At 36.2% G+C, this 14,498-nt stretch overlaps 1 protein-coding gene and 1 non-coding gene across 2 annotated transcripts in view; one reads left to right on the forward strand and one right to left on the reverse strand.

Annotated features, from left to right (window-relative positions):
- XPR1 (xenotropic and polytropic retrovirus receptor 1) overlaps window positions 1–14,498 on the forward strand; it is a 205,267-nt gene that overhangs the window by 129,322 nt on the left and 61,447 nt on the right. The window contains exons 3-4 of the mRNA XM_061383382.1: window positions 2,216–2,317; window positions 12,318–12,541. Coding sequence (XP_061239366.1) covers window positions 2,216–2,317; window positions 12,318–12,541 — 326 coding nt within the window. The remainder of the gene's footprint in view (window positions 1–2,215; window positions 2,318–12,317; window positions 12,542–14,498) is intronic.
- On the reverse strand, window positions 10,250–10,321 carry TRNAC-ACA (transfer RNA cysteine (anticodon ACA)). Its single transcript has one exon. It is a non-coding gene; the product is annotated as a tRNA-Cys (tRNA).

Below are 14,498 nucleotides of genomic sequence, written 5' to 3' on the forward strand. Positions count from 1 at the left end.
TATGTGTGTGTGTGTGTGTGTGTGTGTGTATATATATATATATATATATTCCTGAAAATTGCTATAAAAAGCACTTGATGGTGGTTGCTATGCAGTAAGAATATTTTACCTTGATTAGTACTCTTAGAGTTATTTGCTATTAACTTAGTAATTTTGGGAGTGGTAGATGAGAAAGAAATTGTCTGTCATCCACAAATGCAAGGTAGAGATAAAACTGTAACAGAAATGACAGATCTCTCATTATTCTCTCTCTCTCTCTTCTTCTCTCTCTCTCTTTAGTATAACTGACTGTATTAATATTTATTTAACTAAGAACAAAGGGATCTTTACAGCAGTACTCTCTGAGTCATTCTTTGCCGGTTCTGGATTTTTTTCCCCCACCCTTTCATTTTTCTTCCTTTTTTTCCTCTTGATGCTAATCTTATATTTGTTGATAGATCTTGCTAATATATGGACTTATTTACACTAGATTTCTTTGAACTAAATTTAGTCTTTTGTGATTAATTGAATTAATAGTTTTGTGACTGATTGACATTAGGACATGTTGGGTTTTTTTTCCCAATACAATAGAGGATAAAATTAAAATTTTTAAAAAGTGGGTAGATAAGTAGAGTAAGATATGACTATTATTCTAAATAAGCTATAGCCAGAGGTATTATAAAAGCCGCATCTGGAGGATTCCCAGGCGATCTGGTTGTGAGGACTCAATGCTTTCACTATGGGGGCCCGAGTTCAATCCCAGATATGGGAACTAAGATCCTGAAAGCCATTTAGAGAGGCCAGAAGAAAAAAAAGAGTAGCATATGTTACCATGGAGCATCTTTTAACTCAAGGTCAGTTTTTCAAAAAGCTCTGACCTGCTTTATGGTTTGAAAAAATAATTCTCACTGGCCTTGGGCAGTTATAGCCTTTATTGTACCTCAGCTGCTAAGCTTACATGAGGAACTTAAAGTAGCCATCCTTTCTTTATTGCAAAATAGTAGAATCCTGCATAAATTGTTCAGTTCTAAAGCATAAGACTAGAGAAGTAGTAGTGCTATTTTTTTTTTACATTTTTGTTTTCAAATTAAATGAATAGATTCAACATGCTTTTTAAAAACTTCATTTTAAGCTTTTGTTTTCTTTAAAATATCTCTGGAATTAGTGTGTGTGTGCATATGTGTTACATACTACTTAGGAAATACTATTTCTCTTATTACTGGAGAGGTGAATTATTTAAGGATTTCTGGGATTCTCCTAAGATTTGAAGCATCGGAGGGAATGTAAAAGAACCTATACTTTCTCTGGGCATTTCAAGCTTAGTGTGCCCTAGAGATCCAGAAATAAGATAGTTCTAAATTACAGTTAGCATCTGGAGTCTAGTCAGAGCTCACTTGGGGTTCCTGAAGATATATATATCTGTACTACAAGATTGAGTAAATCAATATGCTGTATGACAACTCACAAAGTGGATCCTGCCTGCAAAGACATACATTGATTGGCCCACACAGTGTTTTTAAAATATCTAGATTTATGACTTCTCCCTGAAAAATTGGAAGATCTGACAACCTAGGCAGCAGCTAGCTAGATGGACTTGTGCTCTGCCGTTAACTAGAATCCATATCACTACTTATCCTGAATGTGTCAGTTGCCATTTATCACCACACTGGCACAATTAGCCAGTTACTTAGCTCATTTATGTCCCTATCCAGCAACTGAACGTTTGGAATATCTAATTTATAACCGTCAGTCTATGTCTCTTTCTCTGTGTCTGGTGCAGCTAAGGTAAAAATGAGTAGGTAGTTGTTAGAGCAATCAACTCATTTTTTTCCAGAAACCATTACATATTCATGTCTTCATTTTCTGCTACATTTTTGAATGCATTATTAGTCTACTGTCTGCTGAATCTTATTCACTTCACCTCCCAGTACCTTGAGACTGCTTTGATCACCTGTCTGCAGTAGTGTCTTCTGAAGTCTTATGAACACTTATTTTCTCCACCACTATAAATTTATTATAGTAGAGATTTAGAAAACCTCATTCAGTTTAAAAAATTGTGTGCCTATGAAGAAGCCTTTGATTAACCTTTCCTTAGTATAGTTCACAAGTTCATTTTTTCAAAGAAATGCCTATTTGTTGTCATTTTGAAGACTAAGGAAGTATTAGTAACTTTCATTTTTGTTTCCCTAGTTGGTCTTTGGACGTTAAATTTAAATATTGTTTTCCTTGCTTTCAGTTACAGATGAGGACACAGTAAAGAGATATTTTGCCAAGTTTGAAGAAAAGTTTTTCCAAACCTGTGAAAAAGAACTTGCCAAAATCAACACATTTTATTCAGGTAAGCAGTTTTTTGGTACAACATACAGGAGACAATTTCTGCTGCTAAGGAAGGAGAAACTCTACCATGTCATTGTTGAAACTTCTGATCATTTTTAGATTGGGGCTTTTCCTACTATACTGCAATTAAGGGATATTTTCTTTAGCTGAGGTAGGAATACATGTGGTACTTCACTCTTTGAGCTTTGTGTGGTCATTGCCCAATTCTCTTGCAGTTGTAAGGATTTCAGGAACTCATTATGAATCGATACTTTGATAGAGCTTCAGCATGTCCCATTCCCAAGTATTAAAGAGTCAGAAACATGGTTTTACCATTTCTCTCAGAGCTTAATGACATAGCTGCAGCTTATTAACTATGTTACTTTTAATGCCTTTCCATCACATGAAACACTCATATGTGTCTCTCTAGGATATGGCCTCCAGAGTGACATCTACCAGATGTGATTGGAGTTGAGATGAAAACTTCTATTTCTTTGTGTCTGACCCTTTAACATTTACCCCCTACTCCTTTAACATCTATCTGCTTTTCCATCTCACAGAACTCTAAATCCTTGACTCCTTCATTCTGTTCCAGTTGACCAGGATCCTCCCCAAATTACTTTGATTTCTGTCAGTCCTTGTGCTTTTAATCCCTTCACCCTCGCTGCCTTATATTGATTGCTTGTCTGGCAAAACTCCAGCTATAGAGTTTTACCAGCCTTTTACCTTCTTCATTCCTACCCCCAGGCTGCTTAGGACAGTTGGGGATTAAAAAAAAAAAAACATATAGCAAAACAAATGTGAACCACTGTAAATTCATTATTGCATTCTTAACTATGTTCTCAAAGCTGCCTGTGAGTCCTACTCTGCCCTTTTCCATACTCCAGAGTGCTTTTCTAAATCCCATACCATTTTCTTGAATTATCTGACCCAACCATCCTTCCTATCATGTTCATTATACATCCTTCTTTACAAATAAAAATAGACTTTCAGTTTCTTTTGGTGTGTAATACTTATGCAGATCTGTGCCACTCCCCCCCGCCAAATACCTATAGACATTCTTCAGTTCAGTTCAGTCGCTCAGTCGTGTCCGACTCTGTGACCCCATGAATCGCAGCATGCCAGGCCTCCCTGTCCATCACCATCTCCCAGAGTTCACTCAAACTCACGTCCATCGAGTCGGTGATGCCATCCAGCCATCTCATCCCTGTCATTCCCTTCTCCTCCTGCCTCCAATCCCTCCCAGCATCAGAGTCTTTTCCAATGAGTCAACTCTTCGCGTGAGGTGGCCAAAGTACCGGAGTTTCAGCTTTAGCATCATTCCTTCCAAAGAACACCCAGGGCTGATCTCCTTTAGAATGGACTGGTTGGATCTCCTTGCAGTCCAAGGGACTCTCAAGAGTCTTCTCCAACACCACAGTTCAAAAGCATCAATTCTTTGTTGCTCAGCTTTCTTCACAGTCCAACTCTCACATCCATACATGACCACTGGAAAAACCATAGCCTTGACTAGACAGACCTTTGTTGGCAAAGGAATGTCTCTGCTTTTCAATATGCTATCTAGGTTGGTCATAACTTCCCTTCCAAGGAGTAAGTGTCTTTTAATTTCATGGCTGCAATCACCATCTGCAGTGATTTTGGAGCCCAAAAAAATAAAGTCTGACACTGTTTCCACTGTTTCCCCATCTATTTCCCATGAAGTGATGGGACCAGATGCCATGATCTTCGTTTTCTGAATGTTGAGCTTTAAGCCAACTTTTTCACTCTCCTCTTTCACTTTCATCAAGAGGCTTTTTAGTTCCTTTTCACTTTCTGCCATTTACCCTTATTTATTTTCCTCTAATATTTGTAGAAAAGATATATCTCCTCAGTCCATGGCAAATTCTGTAACTAATGACTGAGTTTCAGCTCCTAGAGATCTTGTTCCAGAAATTATTTCCTCTAAGACTTATTGAATAAATAGTCTCCTTACCAAGTCACTCCTTTAAACAGAAAATAAATTTAAAAAGGAAGCAAATATCTAAACTCTCTGTTTTCCTTCTCATTTTTCACTTATGGCTAAATTTCTTCCTAGGCAGAGGGAGCAGTTTATGCAAAGGCATGGGGCTGTGAAAGGGCATAGCATATATACATGTGCTTTTCACTTTGTTACAAGTATGTAGAAGGCAGAGACAAAACAGAAATACTATGTGACACCATGCAAATGCATAGCTTTTCAACAAGGGTTAAAAATGTACAGCAGAAATTACAGTGTTCAAAGAAATTAGACTTCCTAATTTCTACAATTAGGAAGTAAGAGGATAAAGAGGAATCAGGATGTAGACAGATGAGAGGGCAGCCATATAATGTAGTAGAGTGAGGAAAATGGAGACTAAAAGAGAAAGGTATTTACAAAGAAAAGAATGTTTAGACTAAGAAAAGTCCATTGGATATGATCTAAGGTTGTAAATGAGAAACATACAAAGTTAAGTTCATTAGCATTTTTCTTTTACTATAATTTTTCTGGGCAGGCTCTCTGAACCCAACTCTAATTAAGTATAAATTAGATTACAAAAAATAGGTAATGTTTTTTTATTTCTAAAGAAAATTAAATATCTGCTCTTAGCAATAGTTACATACTTAATATATTTTGAGTTACAATAAAAAATGCATACAAGGCTTCCCTGGTTGCTCACTAGTAAAGAATCCACCTGCCAATACAGGAGACATGAGTTTGATCCTTGATCTGGGAAGATCCCACATGTCACAGAGCAGCTAAGCCCATGTACCCCAACTATTGAGCCTGTGCTTTAGAGTTTGGGAGCCACAGTTATTGACCCCATGTGCCCTAGAGGCCATGCTTCCCAACAAGAGAAGCCACTGCAACGAGAAGCCCACACACCACAACTTGAGAGTAGCCCCCGCGTGCCACAACTAGAGAGAAGCTTGCACAGCAACAAAGACCCAACACAGCCAAAGATAAATTAATACATAGTTATTTTTTAATACATATAAATTATGACCTCATCATACAAACAGATGTGTGTGTTTTATGTATGTTTACAAACATCTGTATGTGTGTGTATGTGCAATATATTTGATTAAAAATATTCTCATGAAACAATACTCTTTAAAGTATAAAGAATATAATCTTTGTTCTTTATTCTCTATTTGATTTTTTAAATGCTGATTTATTATACACTAAATTGCTTTCATGATCGTGTATTGGGTTACAACCCTCAGTTTGAAAAATGATATCTTAGACTTGGTTACTTTTCAAAGATAATTTTAGGCTTTCTACTATTAAAAATTTGGGAGCTATGATTTAATAACTTCCTATCTCTGTGTATTGGCAGAGCCATTGAAGCGTGTCTCTTGATGTCATTAAGCAGTAGGTACAAATTGATAGTCTTCAGACTGACTTTTTGCCAGGTCAAGAAGTAATGGGTAATATGAAGACATGACTGACAGAAATAGAATTTGGCACGTATCCTAGATGGTATCATTTTTCTCCTCATTTAGCCGCCTTCCTCGTGGCAGATTGTCTTGTAGACTACAAACCTCAGATATTAGGGCACATGAAAAACTGTAAATGATAACAGTGATGAGTTCATCTTTTAAACGATACCGCTACCAAGTCACATCTCACAAGTTATTTAATGGTCAGTTAAAAATCGTTATTTTTAAAGTGATATATAGCATTGATTGAGGGCTTCCCAGGTGGTTCAGTGGTAGAAATCTGCCTGCCAAGGCAGGAACCACAGGAGATGCGGGTTTGATCCCTGGGTCGGGAGTAATGCCTGGAGGAGGAAATGGCAACCCACTCCAGTATTCTTGCCAGGATAATCCCATGGGCCGAGGAGCCTGGTGGGGTCACATGGGGTCACAAAGAGTTGGACACCACTGAGCACAGCATTAGCTGAAACCTTGAAGTACCCCCAAAATGCTATAAAAGTCAAACCAATGAAAACAGTACGAATACTACTAAAATATAGATGCTTATTTTCATACCAAGTCTATCACCTACAAATCGTTTTTTGGATTTTTGAACTTTATTATTTTTTTTAAAGATATATGTAACCTTCCTACGCATCTACATATATACCTGTAAAATGAGCAAAGTGATTCTCAGCCCTCTAGGGTTTCACATGTAAACAGTCAGAAACTGTTCTCAATATTTCAGAAAACCTAATGTAAGTTTTTTATTTATTACATATTTTTAGCCAATAAGATAGAAGTGTTTTTTAGAGTTACAGATTAAATCTTCAATAATTGAAGACCATGGGAAGAGAGGGAAATTTTTTAAAGGTGTCCTTTTGATGATAACATTTTTTCTTATCCCCGACCTAGAAGTCTTCCAGCTGTTTTCTATTGCTGAAAATGGTATCAGTCAATACAAACTGAAGGTTGTAGTGCTAGAAACTTTTTTTTTTTTATGACGGCCAGTACTGTTCTTTTCCATTGGGAGTACAAGTTACTTCATGTCACAAATTTCTCTTTTCTTGAACCAATTTGCTTTCTCCCTCCATTCAAAATACTTGGCTTCTAAGGAGTATTTTTGTGTGCCTACATTTGAAAGAATCTTAGACTGTATCTGTTGCTTTCAATATTCCACAATTAAAACAGGGAAGTCCTTTTAATTGGTTGGAATAATTTATTTTATTTTATAAGTGTTCACAGCAGCTTTATTTATCTTAGGTCAAACTAGAAACAATCAGATATTAATCAGCAGGTAAATGGCTGAACATATAGTTCATCCTTACAATGGAATACTTCTCAGCAGCAAAAAGCAACACGTTACTAGAACGTACAACAATATGGAGGCTCTTAAAAATGTTCACAGATTTAGAGAATGCTCTGTTTAAAATCAGTAACCAACAAGGACCTTCTGTATAGCACAGGAAACTCTGCTCAACGCTGTATGACAGTCTGGATGGGAGGGGAACTTGGGATAATGTACATGTATGACTTGAGTCCCTTCCCCATTCACCTGCAACTACTACAACATTGTTTGCTAATCGACTATACCTCAATACAAAACAAAAAGCCCCCAAATAAATGTTCTGCGGAGCAAAAGAAGCCAAACACCAAAGACTATATGTTATATAATTTCACTTACATTAAGTTCTAGAAAAGACAGTGCTTACCTTTAGGCATATAATGGCAGAAAATAAGGAGTTTCCTAGTTGGGATGGGGGTGGGGTGGTCAGTAATTGAAACCACATGCATATGAAGAAACTTTCTGGCATGAAATATTCTATTTCTTGATTATAGTGGTGATGAGTCAGAACTCATCAAGCCCTATACTTAATACATGTGCATTTAATTCTATTTAAGTTAGACCTCAAAAGAGTTTATTTTTTAATTTAAGTGATAGTCAATTAGTATCAACTGTCCAAGTATTTCCGATTACATATGCCCACAAATCATCAGTCAAGGGCAGGAATTACTCTGCTGTGGAAGTAATTGATTTACATTATCAAAAGGATATAGGGCTGCTCATGCATGTGAGGACAGAGATACAACCCAAACCTTTTCTTCTCTTTTCTTCTTTTCTTTCCTCTTCCTTCCCTCCTTGCTTTTCTTTTTGTTTCTTTCTAAGACTGAAAGCATGGGGAATGCCCAGTCATGGGTAAAATAGTTTCAGGATTGAATCTTCACAAAAAAGCAGACTATCATCTAAATTAGTGTTCTTTTAAACAATTGTAGCTTGCAACCCAATAACTGGTGACCGCTGTGGGGTCATCACAAGCATTTTTTAAAAAATATGAATAGGATTATAGATTGAGGGCAAGAGGAGAAGGGACAGCAGAGGATGAGATGGCTAGATAACATCACTGACTCAGTGGACATGAGTTTAAGCAAACTCTGGGAGATAGTGAACAACAGGGAGGCCTGGCATGCTGCAGGTGATGAGGTTGCAAAGAGTTGGACATGACTTAGTGACTGAAGAACAGCAAGAGAATATAGTAGAATAGAAAATATCAAAGTACATCTAATACATTTCTTTCCTAACTTTATCTTTTAAACTTTTTTGATGCTTGTTATTATAGAGTTTAGCAAAGTACTATGGAAACAAACATGAAGATGCATAAATGGAAACATTTAAATTTGGTCTTTGAAAATGGGTGGGCATTTGCCAAATCCTTTGGGCGAAGTGTGTTTGGGAATGGCTTTGTGAGAAGAACTGGAGTACAGTGTTCCAAGAAAAGGGAAAAACCTATCCAGATGCATAATGCATTAAAGTCCATAACATATTTGGGGGTAAGGAGGGTAACAGATAGTCAGCTGAGGCTGGAGTTGTAAGAAAATTAGTGCTATTGACTAGAGAGAAAAGAATGGAAGAATAGGATATTATTTTCACACATAGAGGTTTTAGTGTATGAGGCTGTAAGAATTTCAGGTTGTAAGAATTCCACATAAAAGCAGTGCAATAACTGCATGTAATGTAACAAGATTACTTGAATCATCTGTAATGGGTCAACATTCTCATAGACTTACTTTCTGTCTCAGGTAACAGTGAAATCCATGAATTGAATCTGCAAGATGATAATATTGAAAGACAAATAATAAAAGTGTTCTAAGACATTTATTTTATTTAATCAAGAATTATTCTTCAATTGCATAACAACATAATAGCTTTGCTATTTTGAAGATGCCTTATATTTCTAAAACAACTTTTCTAAAAGTAAAAAATATGTATACAAATCTCATTAAAACTAAAATAGATCTTGATAACCTTTTTTTAGTTCTTTGAGGGGATTCAGGCACTTTGAAAGTTCTTGAATAGTTATTGGAAATTTTTATCAAATATTTTATTATATGAGAGGTTATGGAATAAACATATTATAATAGTTATCTGTTCTTATTCAGAGTGTGACTTGGTTCACTGGCATGAATAGAAAGTGGAATTTATTGCCAAAATAGACAATTTTCATGAGTATTTATAAAATTGCTTAGGAATATCCATTTTTAGTTTTTATAACTATTGATAAACCAAATATATTTTATATGCATATGTAATACTTTTTTGTAGATTCTGTGCTATTCCATTGGGGTAGCTCAGCTGTAAAGAATCTACCTACAATGCAGGAGACCCCGGTTCAATTCCTGGGTTGGGAAGATCTCCTGGAGAAGGAATAAGCTACCTACTCTAGTGTTCTTGGGCTTCCCTGGTGGCTCAGATGGTAAAGAATCCACTTGTAATCCACCTAGGTTCGATCCCTGGGTTGGGAAGATCCCCTGGAGAAGGGAACGGCTACCCACTCTGGAATTCTGGCCTGGAGAATTCCATGGACAGAGGAGCTTGGCAGGCTTACAGTCCATTGGATAGCAGAGAGTTGGCCATGACTGAGCGACTTTCACACTTTGAAGCTTTTTGAAGGTCTGACTCTAGAAAACGGTGATATCATTACAAAATAGACTTGGACACTTGGTGTCAAAAAAGCAGTGTTTCTCATCCTTTTGAAACCTGTGCTTCTTTGGAAAAGTTTAGCGCTCTCACACCGTAACTGTAGTGATGTTGACTTTTCTTCAAATTCCAGATGCTTTACCCTCCGCACTCCCACGTAGGGATTCTCCCTCATACACTCTTCTAGACAGTCTTGTCCTTGAGAAAGAGAATCACTAGTTTAAAGAAAGTAACAAAATAACCCTTGAAGTTTTTATTTTTCCTTATGTTTGTGTAGGAACTTGAATTAGTAGAGAGAACTTTTTTCCTACATATCCATTCATTCATGCAACAAACATGGATTGAGCCCATGTTTGCAAAGATGAAGATGATAGTCCACACAAAACTTGTATGTGAATCTTAACAGCAGCATAATTTATGTAGTAAAAAGACTTAAAGTGAAGTCACTCAGTCGTGTCCGACTCTTTGCGACTCCATGGACTGTAGCCTACCAGGCTCCTCTGTCCATGGGATTTTCCAGGCAAGAATACTGGAGTGGGTTGCCATTTCCTTCTCCAGGAGATCTTCCCGACCCAGGGATTGAACCTGGGTCTCCTGCATTGTAGGCAGATGCTTTACCATCTAAGCCACCAGGGAAGACCTAAAAAGACTTAGAAACAATCCAAATGTCCATGAACTGATGAATATTTAAAGAAAGTGTGGTATATCCATACAGTGAAATACAGTTTAGCAATGAAAGGATACATAGAATATGAAAATTTTCAGATGCAAAATAAAACATATACTTAATATGGCTATAGACCATAAAAGAGTGTATCAAAACCATGAGCAGAGTAGGAACTGTCAAAATTGACTTTTAAAAATGATCAATTAGAAATTTTTAAATGATAATAAAATTACTTACACTATGAATTGGGTAGACTTTAAGAGAGAATTTATAAACTGGAAGATAGAGCTGAAGTAGTTACTCAGAATGCAACACAAAGAGATAGAGAGGACTATTCAAGACATGTAAAAGGCAGAACAAGAAGGTCAAGAAGTGGTAGTTGATATCGATGATTTTCTTTTTCCACTACCCATTCCATATTTCCTTTGCCCTCAGCCAGTGTCTTAGCTGGTGAGGGTTCTTTACCGGGTGGGATAAACCAGACTTTAATTCTTAAGGGGGCTGAATCCTCAGTAATTCTGTCTTTTTTGGATTGCTTTAGTTTTCAGTAACTTTTATTATTGATCATGAAGTCCTAGGATGTGTTCCAGAGAGTCTCCTGGGTTGCAGACACAATCCTCCTTGCTACTGTTGTGTTACCTGTTCCCCTTGGTAGTCAGAAACACTTTTTAACCAGTAAACACCTTTGCCTTCTGGTTCGGTGGTATCATGATCCCAAAATGGCCAGATGGAAGTCTCACCTTCCAGTTCAGTAGAACCATTATTGTGCTCCTGTGAAAGAAGACTTTCCCTTTGAGAACTAAGCAATAGGCAGAACTCAAGTTGCAGGTTGGGAAGCAAAAATTCAGTTCAGTTCAGTCCCTCATCAAGAGGCTCTTTAGTTCTTTTTTGCTTTCTTCTGTAAGGGTGGTATCATCTGTGTATCTGAGGTTATTGATATTTCATGTAATAGAGAAAGGAGCTACTCCTACTTCCACCTGCTGATTCCTAGATTATGTTTTGGTTACCTTTCTTTCTGACTTACTTCACTTGCTATAATAATCTCTCAGTTCATTCATGTTGTTGCATATGGCAATAATTCATTCTTTATGGCTGAACAATACTCCATTGAATCTATATACCATGTTTTTCTTACCATTCAACAGTTAGAGGACATTTGGGTTGTTTCTGCTTTTTGATTATTATGAATACCAGTTTGTGTATACGTACAAGTTTTTGTGTGCATGTATATTTTCAGTTTTCCTGGGTATATAACAGGAGTGAAATTGCTGGATCTTAAGATAACTCTGTTTTAACTTTTTGACCCCCTTGGACTGCAAGGATATCCAACCAGTCCATTCTAAAGGAGATCAGTCCTGGGTGTTGATTGGAAGGACTGATGCTAAAGCTGAAACTCCAATACTTTGGCCACCTCATGCAAAGAATTGACTCATTGGAAAAGACCCTGATGCTGGGAGGGATTGGGGGCAGGAGGAGAAGGGGACGACAGAGGATGAGATGGCTGGATGGCATCACCAACTTGATGGACATGAGTTTGAGTGAACTCTGGGAGTTGGTGATGGACAGGGAGGTCTGGCGTGCTGCGATTCATGGAGTCGCAAAGAGTTGGACATGACTGAGCGACTGAACTGAACTGAACTGAACTGAAACTGTTTTCCAGATTACAAAGCAGCTTGTACCATTTTGTAGTCTCACTCTTACCAGCTCTTAAATCTGTGTCATCAATCTTTATCTGTATAAAGAAAGAGTACACTTGAGGTTTTGCAGGGGGTGAAGTGTGGGCTAGAATGAAAGGAGGCTATTACACTAAAATATGTTTTTCCTATCTCTTTCTAAATATTACAATGCAGTATTTTTTCTCTAGAAATTTTAGGGAAACTAATTAGTAAAAATTCAGAAGTCAGTGAGAACTTTGATGAGTTTTTTTATCTTGATGATCTGACAGTTCTGTTTTATTCCTTATAGAAAAGCTCGCAGAGGCTCAGCGCAGGTTTGCTACCCTTCAGAATGAGCTTCAATCATCACTGGACGCGCAGAAAGAAAGCACTGGTGTTACCACGCTGCGACAACGCAGAAAGCCAGTCTTCCACCTGTCCCATGAGGAACGTGTCCAACATAGGAATATTAAAGACCTTAAACTGGCCTTCAGCGAGTTCTACCTCAGTCTTATCCTGCTGCAGAACTATCAGGTACTTCAGTTCTTACCATGGAGGATAGAACCTTTAAATGATTGAGAAATTATAATGAACAGAATTACCTTGAGCTATACTAATGTGTCAGTCCAAAAAGGGAAATTCTTAGCATGTTATTCTTTCCATTCTTACTGGAATTTCATTTATTCTTAAAATCAGATATCAAAGATGATAAAATAATGTTAACAAGGCTTAGGTTTTTGAAGATCATTTTTCCCACACCTTCTTATACAGTATGAAGGAGCAACCCTTGACTCAGAGAGTAGTAGTCTGCTACCTATTTTTAGAAGCATCTCTAAGTAGTGAGTAGAAGTAAGAAATAACATATATCTACCCAATCACTGCTAGCTACATAAGAACATTTATACCCCTGCCTATAGCAAAATTTCCACAAAAGCAACTGGACAGTTAACTTTCCTGCAACTAACACAAATAATGTAATATATACTGACTTTTCAACTTGCCACTAAGAGCCTTTTCAGTTTTATCATCTGTAATATGACTATTAAAAAAAAAACTTGCAAAAGAAATTTTTAAAACCCAGTCTGAAAAGTTGAGCTACTGTGTATACTAACTTATAGAAATGCATGGCATTTATTCATTTGTAATTCTTTATAAATTTGTTCATATAGTTAAATCTGTAAAGAACATATTGAAAAACAGAGTATTTGTTCAATAATGAATATTTAAATAGGCAAAAGCATCTCCCAGATCTTTAAAGATACCTTATGTGCTGTTGTATTTCCATTTTACTCTTGTCACTATTACTTCTAATCTAGTTAAGATCATCACTATATAAAAACTAGAGATTATATAATAAAAATATTACCATGGATAAATACTGGAATTTTAAAATAAAATGTAATTATAGTGTCATGTCTGCAGTAATGTTAAGTCCTTAATGCATGCATTTATTTCCATCTTTTCCTTTCATAATTCTACTTTCTTTAACATTTCATATTTTATTAATTATGCTTACTGTTATGGAGAAGTACTCTTACTAAATTTTATTTTATTAATTTTGCCATAAGTTTTTGTTTTGGGCCGTTATTAAAAAAAGCTTCTGGAAAAATAATTGTTTATAAAAGTTCTTATCTATCTTTTATCCTTTGAGACTATCTATACTGTAAGAATACATTTATTTTGCAAATGAGGAGAAAGGAAAATGTATTGTAATCAGTCTTCAAATGATGGGGTATCCTCCCCAAGGGGAGTTTAAAATGATCTACTAAAGTATGAAAAACAAGTATTAACAAACCAGCAAGCATGCCAAACCTAATTTAGAGTGACTGCTCTGTTGGTTTTTTTTTTTTTTTACCGATGGGGATATATGATGAGGAAATTGCAAATCCATGATTTTGTGCTTTTTTTGTCTGTTGATCAAAGAACAATAGAATTTGAGAATATAGAAAAGTATAGTATTTTAATGTTGTTGAAATGGAGGAAAAGTACAAGTTCCTACCCATTATCAGCAAAACCCTATAAATATGATCACTTCTTTTCCACTGGCTCTTTGCACACCCATCCCCAAACAGAATGTATGACAACAAAATAACAGTTAAGTAGATGATAGTCCATTTTCCATGCTTGTTTGTACATGTTTGCAGAGTAGGGGGGAGCTGAATAGCTATACCAGTCCTTTAAAAAGCAAAGAACTAATAAATGTATTCAGTTCATGATATATCCAGAATATTTTCTGAATATATTCTTTTGATCAAAGAAGCAAAATAATATAAATTAGCTATTTTGAAAAGAGTTGTATATATGAAAATGGAGATGAAAATATTTTGAATTTAGGACTTCCATTAATTTACATGAAATAAAAATAATAGGATTCATAATCTGGAGTTTCTTTGTATTACTAATAGCATACTACCTTGAAATGAATAAATGAAATGAGAAAGAAGAGTCTTATCTTTTTATAATAAATGCTTTTATAAAAGCACTGCCATTT

Source organism: Bos javanicus, chromosome 16, assembly GCF_032452875.1.
Source record: "Bos javanicus breed banteng chromosome 16, ARS-OSU_banteng_1.0, whole genome shotgun sequence".
Lineage (NCBI taxonomy): Eukaryota > Metazoa > Chordata > Mammalia > Artiodactyla > Bovidae > Bos > Bos javanicus.